Raw genomic sequence first — 15,282 nt, forward strand, 5'->3', positions numbered from 1 at the left:
AAATGAGTAAATTAGCTGCTGACCCGTCACGAAGAACTATATTATATTAAATAGTGATGTCATTGATATTCTGATTCGTGGCGAGAAAGCGCCGAAAATCGATGTGCCTTTAAATGTTAAAAAACACCCAAATCAGTTTACTGAACAGTACAAATACTACTCACAATTCACTTGAAAATTAAAATATCATAAAAAACCCGATCGGAAGAACGCAGATAATGTTCTTACCTAAAAGTTTCATCACAGGTCAACTTGCTCTAATATCAAAACTACCGGCATACTATAAGAACTAGCGAGTGCCGAATAAAATTTTACCGTGTCGTACGTGTGTAAGACGGAAAAAACAGAATTTGTGGGCACCATATCTTTTTAATATCTAACCTGCAGTATCCAGTTTTCTTTAAATGTATTTTAATTTACAAAATAACATCTCCACAGATGTATTGTCTGCGTCTTAATTTTTGTACATTTTAAAATGTACATAACTTACTTATATAAAAACAATAATATCAGTATAAATCAGTAATCACCCGAGATGCCCTAGCCCTAGATAATATTATTACCTTTAAATCTTATAGGTATAAGGTAAATTCACTTTAGAAATTACAGAGTAAAATGTATTACTGTAGATGTAAAATTAGATTTTTTTATTATTATTGCGCGTGAGGTGTCCTCTAAAGTCCTAACAATGTTGGATCGGGAAAAAATTATCAGAATTTTTGAACTAGATAAACTCAAAATTGGTGTGCAGTTGAAAAAAAGTGACACTATTATATATATAATAATATATATTATTTAATGAAAAAAAAAAGTTTTCTTGATGGAAAAGTCTCATACTCTCATATATTGATATAATATGAAGAGGGTATATACATGCTCATATAGAATCGTAAGAAATTTTTTTTTCCATAGATCTTGTTCGATTTTTTAACACATTTTATTTTGATAAGCGTACCGGGAGACTGATAACAAATATAATGAACCAAATATAATTTACAATATTCTCATTAGTCAGACTTGCAAGTTGCGATTTGTTTTTGTTATGGACGCTGTATAAAATATCCTTACATCGATTCTGGTCGAAACATTTGTTATTTCTATGCATTATAATATCAGGTTTGTTCTCAATTATAAATATTGTTAAGAAGTAATCACCCAACAAGTGTCATGGAGGCTACAGTAGAACTTGAACCATTCATGAAGACTGGTTTTAAAATTGCTCGTCGCACCAAGGACTCAAGTTCCATCAAAATATTACTGAAACATTTTGAAGACTCTATACAAGAGTTGTACGGTAGTAATCGGCGGCCGTCAAACGCTGCCAAAAAATTACCTGTTCCGACTACTCTGCTATCAAAAGATCTGGGTATTGAACAAATAGATGTAAGTTATAATTATTTCTGTGATATTATATTAACTGCTTAATAAACACTTAAAAACTTTCTAGTTAGATGACGATTCTAGCAGTTCGAGTTCCTCATCCAGTCCAATAGCAACTACATCTAAATCCATCATAGAAGTTCGCTCTTCCCCACCACCCACAATAACATTGGAACAGGCCAAATCTGATCCTGTCATAAATATTGATTCAGATTCTGATTCAGGATCAGATAAAGTAGAAGCATATTCCTGTTGTACTTGCAAGTATGTGTTAAACAACAATCATTACAACTTTGAAACATTAAATAATTTGATTTCTTTCTATTTTATTAATAAGAGAGAGTTACGTTGTAATGGGAAACAGTCTAGTAGAATGTTTGGAATGTCATTCTATGTATCATCAGAACTGCCATAATCCACCAATAATAGACATAAACCTGGATGACCCCCGAATCGTCTGGTATTGTATCAATTGTAGGCAGAAAGACTATCAGAAAACCGTGAGTATAATAAGTCACATTTGTATTTTTCTTGTTTTGTATGATTTCAATTTTTTATTATACTTTAAGGATTCACGTTCATCGGGAAAGGAAAGCAAAAAAAACTCTTCTAAAAATGCTTCTAAGGCAGAAGGATCTAAGTCCAGCAGTAAAAATGCACAAGGTTAATTTCATAAATGCTTGTAAATTATAAACAATTACATTATTTTCAGTAATTTCTCTTTTTCAGCCAAATCGAGTTCTAGTAAATCTAAATCTGCTTCTGCCAACAGCAGTCCTAAACATTACCCACCCACTTCTAGCACTATGATGTCTGTTATGGAGAAGAGAGTTCAAATGATGAAAAAGAAAGCTGCTAAAAAATCTGAGAAAAAGAAATAAAAACATAATAATCAATATTATATTTAAAAAAAAAGAAACAATATTGTACATTAATTCTTTGAGCGACAATTTTAATAAATAGCATTATTTATTTATTTTTTGATAGAGTACGTTGTTTTTCACCAAATTCTACAATTTTCTCTTCTACTGATAAACCTTTGCGTTTACGAACGGCATTCATGTAATTTAAAGCTCGATTACCAGAATCCGCTTTTTCTCCAAACAGTTCCAATTCTTCATCAGTGTTTGGTACCCAAAATGGATCAATATCAATTACCTATTGTGGAAAAATATTTATAATAACCCATTCAAATTTTAATAACAATCATCATTTAAATATTTAATACCTCCCAATGACTAAAAACTAGTTGTGGACTAGCCAAACCAGATGTCTGTTTGCGTATTTCAGCAGAAAATGAAAAACTTTCGATAACCGGTAACAAAGCAGTTATATTGAAGGTGGATGCCGAACCATGTGCCATATCAGAACTAATAACTCGACCATGACGTCTTCCCAAAACTGCATACATTTTACCTAAGTGACAATATGTCTTATAAGAACCGAATAAATTTGTTTAAATTATATATGCAAAATTCACCTAGAATTTCAGCGTTGGCTTGAATGGAACATGAGTACATGGCAGCCATTAGTCTTTGTGATTGTGCTTGGAAAGCTTTTCGACATCCGTCTTTCACAGCTGACATGATTTGTCCAGACATAGGTCCATAAGGATCACTATTTTTTAATTAATATCCGATTTTAATATATGTATATTAAATTAATAAAATTAAGAAATAAATTATTCACCACGAGATCTGTTGTGAAACATCAACTGTCCAATCTTCGACAACAAAACACACTCCCATCATTGGTTCTTCACATAGAGGACCAGCTAAAGTTGCTATTTGAAAACCATTCATAAAACTATTTTCATACTTTGTCAAATCATTCACATTTTCTTTTGGATTCCATACTGACCTTTTGTAATCTACAATAAAATATTATTTTTACACTTTAATCATTGAAAAAATTATATAATTAATGTTTAATAGTCATTTACTTGGTATTTTATTCATTAAGATATTTGGACCACATTTTCTAGGCCCAAAAGCCCAAATTTGAGACACGTCCATGATGTTTCCAAATGCTTCTTGTAATTGGGACCGAAACGTATCAATAGCAATTGTAATGTTTTTAGAAACACTATCATCAATTTTCAAACGTTCTAATGCATCTGAAATATTTTCAACTTTTTGTTCTGACAAAGCTCTTAAAATATCCGTTGATTTCTCTAGAAGATTTGTCACAGCAATTGGTAAAGGTTCTGCTCGGATTTTAATACAACACAGATGATTTGATGTATAAACATTCAAAAGACCATTTTGATTTTCTTCAGTTTCATTTTTCTATAAATGTGCAAAAGATATTTTTTAATTAATAACTAATAATTTAGGATTTAAATAAGATTTTATAATTTAACTTAAAGTTTTATTATGGAACACTTTATTATGATGTAATTAATAATTTGTTTATTACACAACTTTCAAAGGTTCGATTCTATAATTATGATAATAATTACTTGATTCTGGTTTTCTACAATTTCATGAGCCATGTCCACTTTAGGCGGCACCACAATAGTCTCTCGAAAAGGTACTATTGGAGCTGAAGCAATAACATCGATTTTAGCATACCTTATAAAAAAATAAAAACTGATTAAATAAATATTTTGTTATTAGCAATTACAAATCATAATTATTTTATAATTATTATACATATAAATAATGTATATATTTGGCTTCATGCAAATCCGTTATTTTTTTTCTATATTTCATAAATTTATCATCTGTATCTATGAGAAATATTTCCAAACGAATAAAATTAATATTTATAAATTAGGTGACACGAGGAACACAATTTAAATGGATGAGATATAAAACCCTTAAAATTTACTAACAAAAATCTTAATTAAATTTAAAATTTAAGGTTTTAAGTTATTCAGCTTTTTAATTTTACTATTACAAATTGAAATATATTATAAAGTTTGTATTGATTTTTACCTTTCACGAAGGTCATCTAAACATTTTTGAAGATGTACTTCTCCTGCAGTGACAATAACATGCTCGCCTGTTTCTTGCATTATTACCTACAACAAACAATAATATGAATTGTGTAGCATGATTTAAATGATAAAAACATTATTTAAAATCAATAAGCCAATAAGAAATTGTGTTCTTGGAAAAACTTATAATGATGGAAGTATTAAATTCTATAAATAGTATATATATTATATATTATATAACACAAAATGTTTTAATTGCCTGCACTTTTCTTTATAAGAAATTAAGTAATAAAAATATCTGCTGGCCTATAAATACAATATAACAAACACTTTTTCTTTAGAATTTAATAAAATATCTATATAATAAGTCACTATATTTTTTAAATATTTATGACTGTGAATCATGACAGAAATTACTAAATCAGAGAGTGTCAATATTGACAGAGATACTAAGATGTACTCTGACTTGTGTATTTCTCCAAATCAATATGTCTCTATTCCCGTTCAAGTAACACTACCCGACAATAATACATTGTCAACTAATTTTGCTTTGTCTGATACAATTTTGGATGTGAAACGTTTCATTTTACTAGCCTTACAACCAAAATTAGAAAATGTACAACAAATAAAATGTGTTATGCATGAGGGACAAAAAGTATATGAAGCAAGTGACTGTATAGTACTAAAACAAAAATGGAAGAACTGTCCCATTCAAATATCAGTAAGTATCATACATCATCAAGACATTGAACAGATATCACAGGAACCCAATGCTTCAGCACAGCCCATTTTACATCCCGAGTATGGAAATATACTTGATACTAATGCTACAATGCCAAAACATACAACAGGATATAGGGATAAGAATACTGGTAAACTGTACAGAAACACATTAGTACAAACAATATCTGAAGATATTGATTTTGATAGTCAGTACTATAAGAATAAAATTTCAATGTCAATTCAAACAATCCAAACTAAAGACGAAAATACTGAATCTGTAGTTGAATTTGGTACTCAAACCCAATCAATGGATATTCTTCGATCGTTAAATGTTATAAGAGAAATAAGTAATTATTATAATAAAGTAAAATCAATGTATATTTAATTTTTATCTTATCTAACAATAGCTCCTTGTCAATCTGTTATACTTCCTGAAGCAAATGGATTAAAAAAACTTGATAAATATGCTTGTATAATACAAAATTCTGTGCGATTATGGTTAACAAGGAAGAAATTTAGACGAATCTTGGAATACTATATCCACAAAAAGCAATTAACGTGTGATGAAGAGAAAAACTTGAAGAATATTATCAAGTTTGAGCAATCACAGAATAAGTTAAATCTACAATATCCTACTAAAACTAAGGATTTTGAAGCACTTTATTCTGCAATTCATGACCATTATAAAAACATTAAAAGTAATGTAAAAAATAAATCATTAAAATTTATAATAAGTGAAAATAAACAACACTTAAGAGAAGAATTAGAGTGCTTTAAAGAAATAAGCAAACAAAGGAATCAAGTTAAGGAAATAGCAAAAGATAAAAAAATATTTGGAGAACTATATAAAATATCTAAGCCAATAAAATTGACAAGAAGCAATGGAGAAACAATTGCTATTGAAACTCCAGAAACATATCAAGCCAGTAAATTTATGGAACTTTACATAGGCCTGAAGAAAAATGATTTGAGTAAAGATGAAAGAACTAAATTTCTTTTAAAATTACAAGAAACCTTAGAGCCCTTCAAAGAAACAGATCTAATAAAACCAATTATTAATTTGCTGACTAGAGAGTTAACAATGTTGAATGTTATTCAAATTGAAGACGATAAATTAAAAATTTTGAGGAAACGTATTGAAATATCTTTTCAGCGAATTCTTAAACAACCAGAAATAAACCCAGCAATCAAATCAAAAATTTCAAATCCCATAAACTTCATTAAATGTTATAATTGTAGGAAGTTAAAAGCTTTGAATAGATTTGTGATGAAATTAAATTTAAAAAAAGCAGCAACATGTAAAGATTGTAATCATTTATATAGAATTACAATAGACCAAATAATATTAACACCCCATGAAAACATATTGAAAAATATTAAGACAACTGAGGCACAACTGTGCACAAAAACTTGTTTAGCATTTTTTTTAAATGTAGAAGATATATATTACCTAGTCACAATCATATGGAAAGCAAAATCAGCTATAAGCGACTGCAACGACATAATACAATTAAGATTAGTAAGGTGGAATAAAGAACTAGAATGGTCGCCTTCAAATACAATATTATTGAGTATCGAGGAGGCTTATTTTCATTCCAAGATCCGTAACTTAAATAAAACGTATTCATCAACATTTATTGATAGTATCAATTTTAAACATATAGTTGCAAAGAAATATTTTAAAGGTTTAATAGAAAAAGCAGAGGAATGCGATCGTAATATAAAGAAACGTAGACATAACAGAAACAATTCAATATAAATATGCAAACATCTTTACAAAATTCAATAACAATTTACTCATATTATATAATATGTTTATTGTTCATAATATATTATAATTATATCAAAACAATTTTCACATTACCTGAACACATGCATCTGCTTGATTAAGTAGTTTAAGACCCCTGACAAGGTCAGGTAAATCCATTGAATGTTTGGGTTCCAAAGCTACCCTCATGATTGGTGTGGCCATAGCTTTAATTTCTGTGAATGGTGGGCAAGCTAGAGTCGTAGACAAAGTAGCACTCTTCAAGATGTATTGTTCTAAATTACCAGCACCTACAAAATATATCAGAACAATAAAATGTAATGTTTTGTGAATGATATATTTTAAATATATTTTTACCAAATATATTGCCAGCTGGAACTTCGTCTACTAGTTCTAAATCTCTACCCATTAACATGTACAAATCAGTTACGGTAGTTTTCATAACATGTTGATCGGATTTTAAAGTAGCCAAAGTGCATTTTTCGTCAACATAAAAATCCTAAAAAAAATATTAAAAAATTTGTATTTGTAACATAAAAATTAGTAACAAAACTATACATTATCTGTTATTTTAGACGGATCATGTTTAGGCCCTAAAACATACAACTCTTGACCACGACGAATTGTTCCACTGTACATTCTTCCAAATGCAATAAACATAACATCATTTTCATTTTGTGTAGGTTCTATAACTTCTGGTTTATTTTCCTCATTATTAACTATAACATTATCTTTAGTATCTGAATCTTCTGTTTTAATCATACTACTTTTTAAAGCATGCTTAATTCTTGCTAACTCTCGTCTTTTAGCTATTTCCTCAGCAGTTAATACTTTTGGTTTATTTTGAGGTAAGTACTTTCTTTTAATCTAAAATTAAATAACATAAATAATTAAAAACAATGTAATTTCAAATATATATATATAAACATATACAAACCGGAAACATTTTAGAAACAAAAGCTACAACTGGGGCGGAAGCATCATCAGAAGAACATTTTGAAAAATCAGTTTTCAATGCTATGGTTTCTTTAGGCATAAGGTTAAATTCTTTCATTGGAGGACAGAGTAAGTTTTCAATTTTTACATCAGTAAGTTGATTTGGTGGCGGACATTTATCAACTACCATACCTAAGGAGAATTCAAGATTCAATTAAATTAACCAGTTAAAAACAAATATAATTCAAATAAGAAATACAAATACAAATTAAAAATCAATGGATTAGTCTAACAGATTTAACCAGAAAAATCAATAGCTGTAACCAAATATAACTAGGGCCAGAAAATTTATGAATTTGCATATTTTACTAAGTACATCAAAAAGTTGCTGGATAAGCTACGAATTTGAATTACAACCTAACGGCTTAAGTTGTATTTAGTTGTATTTCTTTGGTGCAAATATAACATATTTCATATAAATTAAATGCATTTCCTTCATTAAATTGTTATTTCTAGCAAAATCTCAATAAACAACTTAACTTAACATAAAAATTTAATACTTATTTTAATAATTTTTAATACAAAAACTACTGAACCTTAATTATAACTATGGTCTATTCCAAATAAGTATGAGTGTATGGCCACTTGATCGATAAAAACTGGTCACCGTTGAGCAACCCCTCCCAAAAGTGGCGAACAATCATAGAGCACTAGCACCGATCTTGGAGGTCTAAAAGTTTTGGGGGCTTAGTATGCATGCGAGAAAGTGGTCATTCTTATTTGGAATAGGCTAAAATATTTTATATTTTTTTGTAAACAAACTTTGTTGTAAAAAATATAGAAATTTAAATTGACAATTTTATGATAAAATAATATAATATAATTTTGGTACAAATTAAATATCATGTTTATCACTACAGTTATATCTTTCACAAATCAAAATATATTTACCTAATACTGATAGAGATAAAGGAATCCATTGAGATAGAAAAGATTGCAATAAAATTCTTGTATCTGTTTGACGCAAATCTCTAGCAAAAAGTGTCACATTCATACTTTCTGCGATTTTTAATAAACGTTCTTTGTCCTAGAAAATAAATTATATTTATTACCTTGTTTTAAAACACAGCTTAATATTTACATCAACTATATGATTTTAAAATTAAATAATTTACTTTTTGATTAATAATGACATCATATATAAGCCAAATGTTTTCAAGTATCATTTGAACAAAAATTGGTTTCTTGGCTTTTTCTTGAGCACCTTTCATGATTCTTTTGGTCTTGGTATGTAAATAAAAATCTCCCCATAATGTCTTTTTTAAGACATCTACGTTCACACCAAGTTTGTTTGACACTAAATTTGCAAATGCTTCTATACTAAAACCACTTAAGTAAGTATAATTTTGAACAGTAGTGAAGAGTAAATATTAAAATAAAATTGTTTAATTAACAAACTATAAAAACACATAGCTATTATAATTCAAAAAGTATTGTATTACATTTTTAGTTTTATAAAATTGTTATTATATTTTATTCGTTATAATGACAGCACATTGTTTATCTTAAAAGTATTGCTTGTTGTGCTTCTATTGATTTAAGAAATATTTCAAATTATTTTCCCAAAGTCATATTGATTTCTTATTGATTTTAAACTCTTTTATACACATTGGTAATATTAATATAGGAAAATAATATACCTGAATGCCCAACCATCAGCAGCGGATGCAAAAACTACATTTCCTTGCTGCGGTGAAAAATATAAATCTGAATCATCAGCAGCCTCAATAGCAGTGCTCCACTGATTATACAAATCTTCACCTGACTGAACGCCAACTTGCTCTTTAGTTTCAGCTTCTTTTTCAAATAAATCTTTTTTAAATAGTTCTCCCACTACGGCATTAATCTAAATATTATAAAACTAACAATTAAAGAACATTTAATCAAATTAAGTCAACACTTACTTGTTCAAGCACTTGAGTTAAATGAATATAGGCATCAAGTGGTGTCATATTCAACTCCAATATCAGCCTATCAATCTTATTTAATACCAAAATAGGTTTGATATTTTCTGACCAAATCTGTTTTAAACAAGCCTACAACCAAAAATTGCAAGCACATAATATCATTCAAACTGGTAATTTAGTTTTTAATTAATGCTGTAAATCAAAAAAGGTGTATTTAGAATATTAATTTACCTGTGTTTGAGGACAAACACCTTCTACGACATCAACAATAATAATAGCTCCATCACATAATCTTAAAGCAGTAGAAACTTCAGAAAAAAAATCTACGTGGCCAGGACAATCAATTACATTGATAAGATATTCTAATTCATCTGAAATGATATTCATACGCTTTAATACAACATTGTAATTCATTTAATAATTAATAAATTTTACTTTTGCAATGATACAATGCTATTGATGAACTTTTCATTGTTATTCCACGTTGTTGTTCGTCTCGTCTACTGTCCATGTATCTCAACTTTCCAACCATCTTCTGAGATATAACACCGTTACTGGCGACCAGAGAGTCTGCCAGTGTTGTTTTACCATGATCAACATGAGCCATAATACAAATATTACGTATTGAACTTGGATTATGTTGAAGTTCAATCAGTTTATTTTGAGCAGTGTCCCTCATCTTTTTTTTATTTTTATCAAATGTAAAAATGTAAATTAAATGTAATATTTGAATGAGTTGAAAAACAATCTTATACTTCACATAAATAAATGTGATAGGTGACAAAAACTTCAGATGCAACAAGTTATCTTAAAAACTTAAAAATCATTAATATACCTATGGAAAATTTTAACAATATTACAAAAATACAAAAACTGTTATCTAATTAATAAAAACTTTAATACTGAAATTCATCAATTAGAGGCAAAAGATAACTGTAGAAAATCGAAAATATTAAGACAATCACAATTTCATTAATACATCAACGTTTTAAAAATCGAACTTGATATTATAGGCCTACTCATCGCTTATCAGTTATTATCATGTCACTATCTAATAGTGTTTTCCACCACACCGCACTATTGCACCAAGGTAGAACTGGTACAGTTCACTGATAATCGTCCCAACACGGGCTGGTGCAAATGTAGATGAAACATAAAATCTATACTTATTAGTTATTACTTATTACTGATATATAAAGATAATAAAATATTTAATGGGTAATGGGTATTGCAGTACTTATCATGATAATGATATTTAATAATTATAATGAGCTCTTGGAGCTCGTGCGATTATCTTTGCACTGAGTGCAAAAAACTGACGTAGTGCATTTAGGTGAAACATAAAAAAGTCCACCCGGTGCACATTAATCTTGCAGATGGAACATAAAAATATGTACTGGTGCAGTCAGTGCAGTGTGGTAGAAAACGCTATAATTGTTAACCTTAAACGGCTTAAACCACGGACTAAGATAATGTATAATTGATAATAAGATAAATACAAAATACAAAAATATAAAAAAATAAATAAAAAAAAATAAATAAATAAATAAATAATAATAATAATTAAACCATGGACTAAGATAATGTATAATTGATAATGAGATAAATAAAAAATATAAAAAAATAAATAAATAAACAGGATATTAATCCTGATGGGAGTACTAACGCTTCTAGTGGACTATATTTTTACGTATCACCAATGATTATAGTATAGAATCTATCATAGACCTTATACTTATACTTATACTTATATACCTTATACTTATACTTATATACCTTATACTTATATACCTTATACCTTATACCTTATAAGGTCTATGGAATCTATTCTATAATCAACGGTATCACATAATAATATATTGATTAATATGTATCTTACTAATGTCTATACATTAATTATCAAATTTTATGAGTAGGCAACAAATTACAAAATAAACAATAATATTTATTAAATAATATTCAATTAACTAATATTTGTTTTTAACAAATTTTAATTTACCACCTGTAGCTCTGTAGATAAAAAAGTCACCAAAGCACGTGACTTTTGGATTCAAATCGTATGTCGTGTGATAACATTTTTGTAATGGTTCGTCGGGCAACCATACTTAGTAACCCATAAGATTATTCCATGGAAATGTATTTTGTAGAAATAATCATGAATGCATTGATTTTTATGTTGTAAGCATGATAGAATCGATATCAGACCGTCTATCTTTATCTGACCGTTTATTTTTCTTTCTACAAAATACATTTCTATGGAATAATCTTATGGGTTACATTTTTATCTCCTTAGTGATTTTATTCAAATTGTTATCATTAGTTATTACTACTTATTAGTTATTTCCATCACAAATAATTAAAATTAAGATAAATTCTGGTTTCTAGATTTGTCTATTTTGCTAATTAACCAATGCAACCCATATATTTCATTGAAATCAACAACCTTCATTTACTTCGAGGCCAAAATGCTGTCAAAATATCAGTTAATATTTATATTAATGTTGATTACAAGTTGTAATTTACAACTAACAAGTTGCTCATTTCGTTTCAATTTTTGTTTTGTGATTTCACACACGTGGACTCATTAAATATTTGTTATTACGTTCAAAATTCCGTCTTCAGATTTGGCCACAGATCGAATGGCGAAACAGCACTTCACTGTTTACCATTTATCAATCTAGATAATCATTATATATTATACTTTATACAATAGTATTCCTGTGATTACCATAGGCCTATAAGGAGTGGAAAGCGCTTTACATTAGTTTATGAATCTATTATCTGGTTACCTATATTATTAATTGTTATAGTTATACGCTCAAGATGTTCAACTGTTCAAGTAAAATATTGTAAAGTATTGATACGTATCAATATTGAACATTCAGGAAATAAAGAAATTATATATAGGACAATAGGACATACGTAGGATATAACCATACGTAACGACTACCGATCCGTATCGGACTTATACTTCGACACTAGTCCGATAGCCGGTATAGTAATCTTTTCATACACGGTATCGATACGTATCGAATTTTTCTTCTTTCGTGATTTAAAATTAGTAAATATAAAATTGACACGAATAAACTGTACACCCAATTCATTACAGTATACCTACTTTAATAATAATTAATAACCACGATGTTGAGAAGAATTCTCTTTAAAACGTGTTAATCACATTTTGAAAGCATATTATCAATAAAATAAATGTTAGGTTAAAGACGGCGCTATTACACTGCCACAGGATCCCATGTAATCCGCGTGGTTAACACGTGATCATAATGAACACCAGATAGTTGAAACTATTCGAGGAGAAAATCGTATAATAGCGTGTCAACCATGTTTTTGGTGTTCAACATTTTTCGTAATTCCTCAAATTAATTATAATATTATTTAGACAAAACGACATCACTAGTCATAAACAACCATATTTAAATAACGACCTAACCCATAGTGGCATTAATCTATAGGCATATTTGGTATTCTGTGTTATTGATTTTATAATAATATACAATATTATATTATGTTACATTGCAATAAAATATTATAAAATCAATGACTGTGGTAACGGATTAATCACATACTTTACACAGAATACGGAGACAGTGTAAATAAATCCTATAGATACACACCTCAAGGCTTAGCACTCCGATCAAAAACTTATTAACAAAGGTGGGCAGTTAACTTTTCTAAATTTTTAACTTGCCTAGTTAGTTTATTTTCTAATGAACTTATGAAGTTAATTATAGTTGAACTGATAGTTGAAAAAACTTAGCTTTTCTCGGTTGATTAATCTTAGAGTAAGTAAAGCTAAAAACATTATGTTACGTAAATATTTATATGAAATAAAAACAATCCTATATTATAATAACTCAAACATTTCAGTTATTTTTCTTGATAAAAGTAATTTTGTATTTTATTAGATTAGATCATAGCTAGATGAACAAAGTCACTTTATATGTGATTTATATATACTAATTAGAAGAAATATATTAACTTTTTTTAAACTGAGTTAAAATATTATTATTTTCCATATTAACTTTTAACTTGTCAAGTTTATCTATTGCCTCAGTTGTTTTTATTCTTCTTTTTTGAAATAGATTGAATAAAACATTGTAAAAAACAAAACAAAAAGAAACTTGTCGAGTTAAATTTATAATTTGTTAACCGTTAACTTTTAACTTGCGATCATGTGTCCTCTTAACTTGAGTTAATTAACTTTCATTAACTTTCCAACCTTTGCTTATAAACGATAACACACTAATACCTGGTAATATCACAGGATAACACTATTCTGTGGTAATATCATAGACATATAATTTAATGTGTACCTATTATATTGTTGTATGTAATATAAATATACCATTGATTATACGTATATAATATGGGTAATTAGGTATATTAAAATATTAAATAGATAATCACAATATTTAAAAAATGTATTAAAACACTGGGATTATAACACAACATATAAAATTATGAGTACAATAAAGACCAAAAGCACCTTTATGTGAAAACGGCAGAAGTGAAATAGTTCCTTCACTTCACTCTTTAATTTTAGTTGAGGTAACTAGTAACTACTAACTAGTCCTTGAGCAGTATGAGATGATCATGTAATATGTTTACACCCAAATTACTTTCTCAGATATCTAAATTACACTTTACACCTAACATCGATACGGTGTTTTCCAATCATAATTACAAATACATTTTTAATTTTAATAATTATAATAGTACCATCATAATATATAGAACCAAGGTTTATCATCAAAGTAGATTGCGTTAATTGTGGTCAAGCGTAAGATAGATTGAACTATCTAAGCCATCATAATATACGCATGTTTCAAATCTATCTCTCCACAACGACTTAAAGATAAGTACTACCACTGAACTAGACAAAATAATGTACAAACACTTCCATAAAAATCTAAAAACGCAAACAAACACTTTAATATCCCACATGTTCTGCACCGACACTCTCTCAAAAGACGCACCACGTAGACTAAAGCATAAAAGGTTTAAAGGTGTAGAGACTTACTAAGTTAGTAAAAGAGGTATTACCAATACCGTTTTTTCCTCTACACGTTACTCATGTTATTTTAATCTTAATTATAAATATCAAATTTGCTTATTGTAGTAATTGTATGCAGATTGTAGGATCTAGGACATCTCGGCACAGCCGTTTCGGCGCCGAGACATATCGGAACTGGCCGTTTTGGCACAAGGAAATTTCGGAAATTATGAAAAATAACCGTAATAAAATCGTCAATAGTACAATCCAGTAATGTAATAATTATTATTATGTGATAAAATGAAAATAATGAAGAAAACAATATTATTATGTGCCTGAGCTTGAGTATAGAACTTGAATTTAGGCTAAACATTGAAACAAAAATATTCTTAAAACTTGATAATAATAACGATTTCGAGTAAGCACCTATTTAATATAGACTATACATAATATACAATTAAGAAAAATAAATAATCATATAATATTATAATAATATTTTTTATTTTGAATATTTAAAGTTGTACTACTTTATTATTATTATATCCCCGTCGCCAAG

At 28.3% G+C, this 15,282-nt stretch overlaps 3 protein-coding genes across 3 annotated transcripts; 2 read left to right on the forward strand and 1 right to left on the reverse strand.

Moving 5' to 3' along the window:
• The first annotated feature begins 975 nt into the window (after positions 1 to 975).
• On the forward strand, positions 976 to 2,356 carry LOC107167791 (uncharacterized). The gene is made up of 5 exons (XM_015516978.2): positions 976 to 1,383; positions 1,448 to 1,644; positions 1,718 to 1,880; positions 1,950 to 2,043; positions 2,110 to 2,356. Exons 1-5 carry the CDS (start codon positions 1,168 to 1,170, stop codon positions 2,259 to 2,261), a joined length of 822 nt encoding a protein of 273 aa, XP_015372464.1. The 5' UTR covers positions 976 to 1,167; the 3' UTR covers positions 2,262 to 2,356.
• Positions 2,259 to 10,718, reverse strand: LOC107167790 (elongation factor-like GTPase 1). The gene is made up of 17 exons (XM_015516977.2): positions 10,151 to 10,718; positions 9,947 to 10,086; positions 9,713 to 9,844; positions 9,449 to 9,654; positions 8,924 to 9,128; positions 8,700 to 8,835; positions 7,750 to 7,940; positions 7,371 to 7,679; positions 7,170 to 7,311; positions 6,909 to 7,102; positions 4,320 to 4,405; positions 3,842 to 3,953; positions 3,323 to 3,668; positions 3,070 to 3,250; positions 2,861 to 2,997; positions 2,609 to 2,796; positions 2,259 to 2,538 (listed from the first exon to the last, which is right to left on the reverse strand). Exons 1-17 carry the CDS (start codon positions 10,392 to 10,394, stop codon positions 2,350 to 2,352), a joined length of 3,138 nt encoding a protein of 1,045 aa, XP_015372463.2. The 5' UTR covers positions 10,395 to 10,718; the 3' UTR covers positions 2,259 to 2,349.
• LOC107167792 (IQ motif and ubiquitin-like domain-containing protein) lies at positions 4,725 to 6,803 on the forward strand. The gene is made up of 2 exons (XM_089228560.1): positions 4,725 to 5,391; positions 5,452 to 6,803. The coding sequence occupies exons 1-2, from the start codon at positions 4,725 to 4,727 to the stop codon at positions 6,801 to 6,803; spliced, it is 2,019 nt and encodes a 672-aa protein (XP_089084686.1).
• Positions 10,719 to 15,282: the final 4,564 nt, after the last annotated feature.

This window comes from Diuraphis noxia, unplaced genomic scaffold, assembly GCF_037042655.1.
Source record: "Diuraphis noxia isolate RWA-SAM2 unplaced genomic scaffold, SU_Dnox_SAM2 contig0005, whole genome shotgun sequence".
Classification (NCBI taxonomy): domain Eukaryota; kingdom Metazoa; phylum Arthropoda; class Insecta; order Hemiptera; family Aphididae; genus Diuraphis; species Diuraphis noxia.

What these genes read in the sequence shown, in the direction of transcription:
- LOC107167791 (XM_015516978.2), top strand. Translation starts at nt 1,168, where the DNA reads ATGGAGGCTACAGTAGAACTTGAACCATTCATGAAGACTGGTTTTAAA. An exon ending in TGGGTATTGAACAAATAGAT is followed by an intron (nt 1,384 to 1,447) that starts GTAAGTTATAAT and finishes AAAACTTTCTAG; the next exon opens with TTAGATGACGATTCTAGCAG. An exon ending in TATTCCTGTTGTACTTGCAA is followed by an intron (nt 1,645 to 1,717) that starts GTATGTGTTAAA and finishes TTTATTAATAAG; the next exon opens with AGAGAGTTACGTTGTAATGG.
- LOC107167792 (XM_089228560.1), top strand. Translation starts at nt 4,725, where the DNA reads ATGACAGAAATTACTAAATCAGAGAGTGTCAATATTGACAGAGATACT. An exon ending in AAATGTTATAAGAGAAATAA is followed by an intron (nt 5,392 to 5,451) that starts GTAATTATTATA and finishes ATCTAACAATAG; the next exon opens with CTCCTTGTCAATCTGTTATA.
- LOC107167790 (XM_015516977.2), bottom strand. Translation starts at nt 10,394, where the DNA reads ATGAGGGACACTGCTCAAAATAAACTGATTGAACTTCAACATAATCCA. An exon ending in GTTTCACAACAGATCTCGTG is followed by an intron (nt 2,998 to 3,069) that starts GTGAATAATTTA and finishes ATTAAAAAATAG; the next exon opens with TGATCCTTATGGACCTATGT. An exon ending in TAGTTTTTAGTCATTGGGAG is followed by an intron (nt 2,539 to 2,608) that starts GTATTAAATATT and finishes TTTCCACAATAG; the next exon opens with GTAATTGATATTGATCCATT.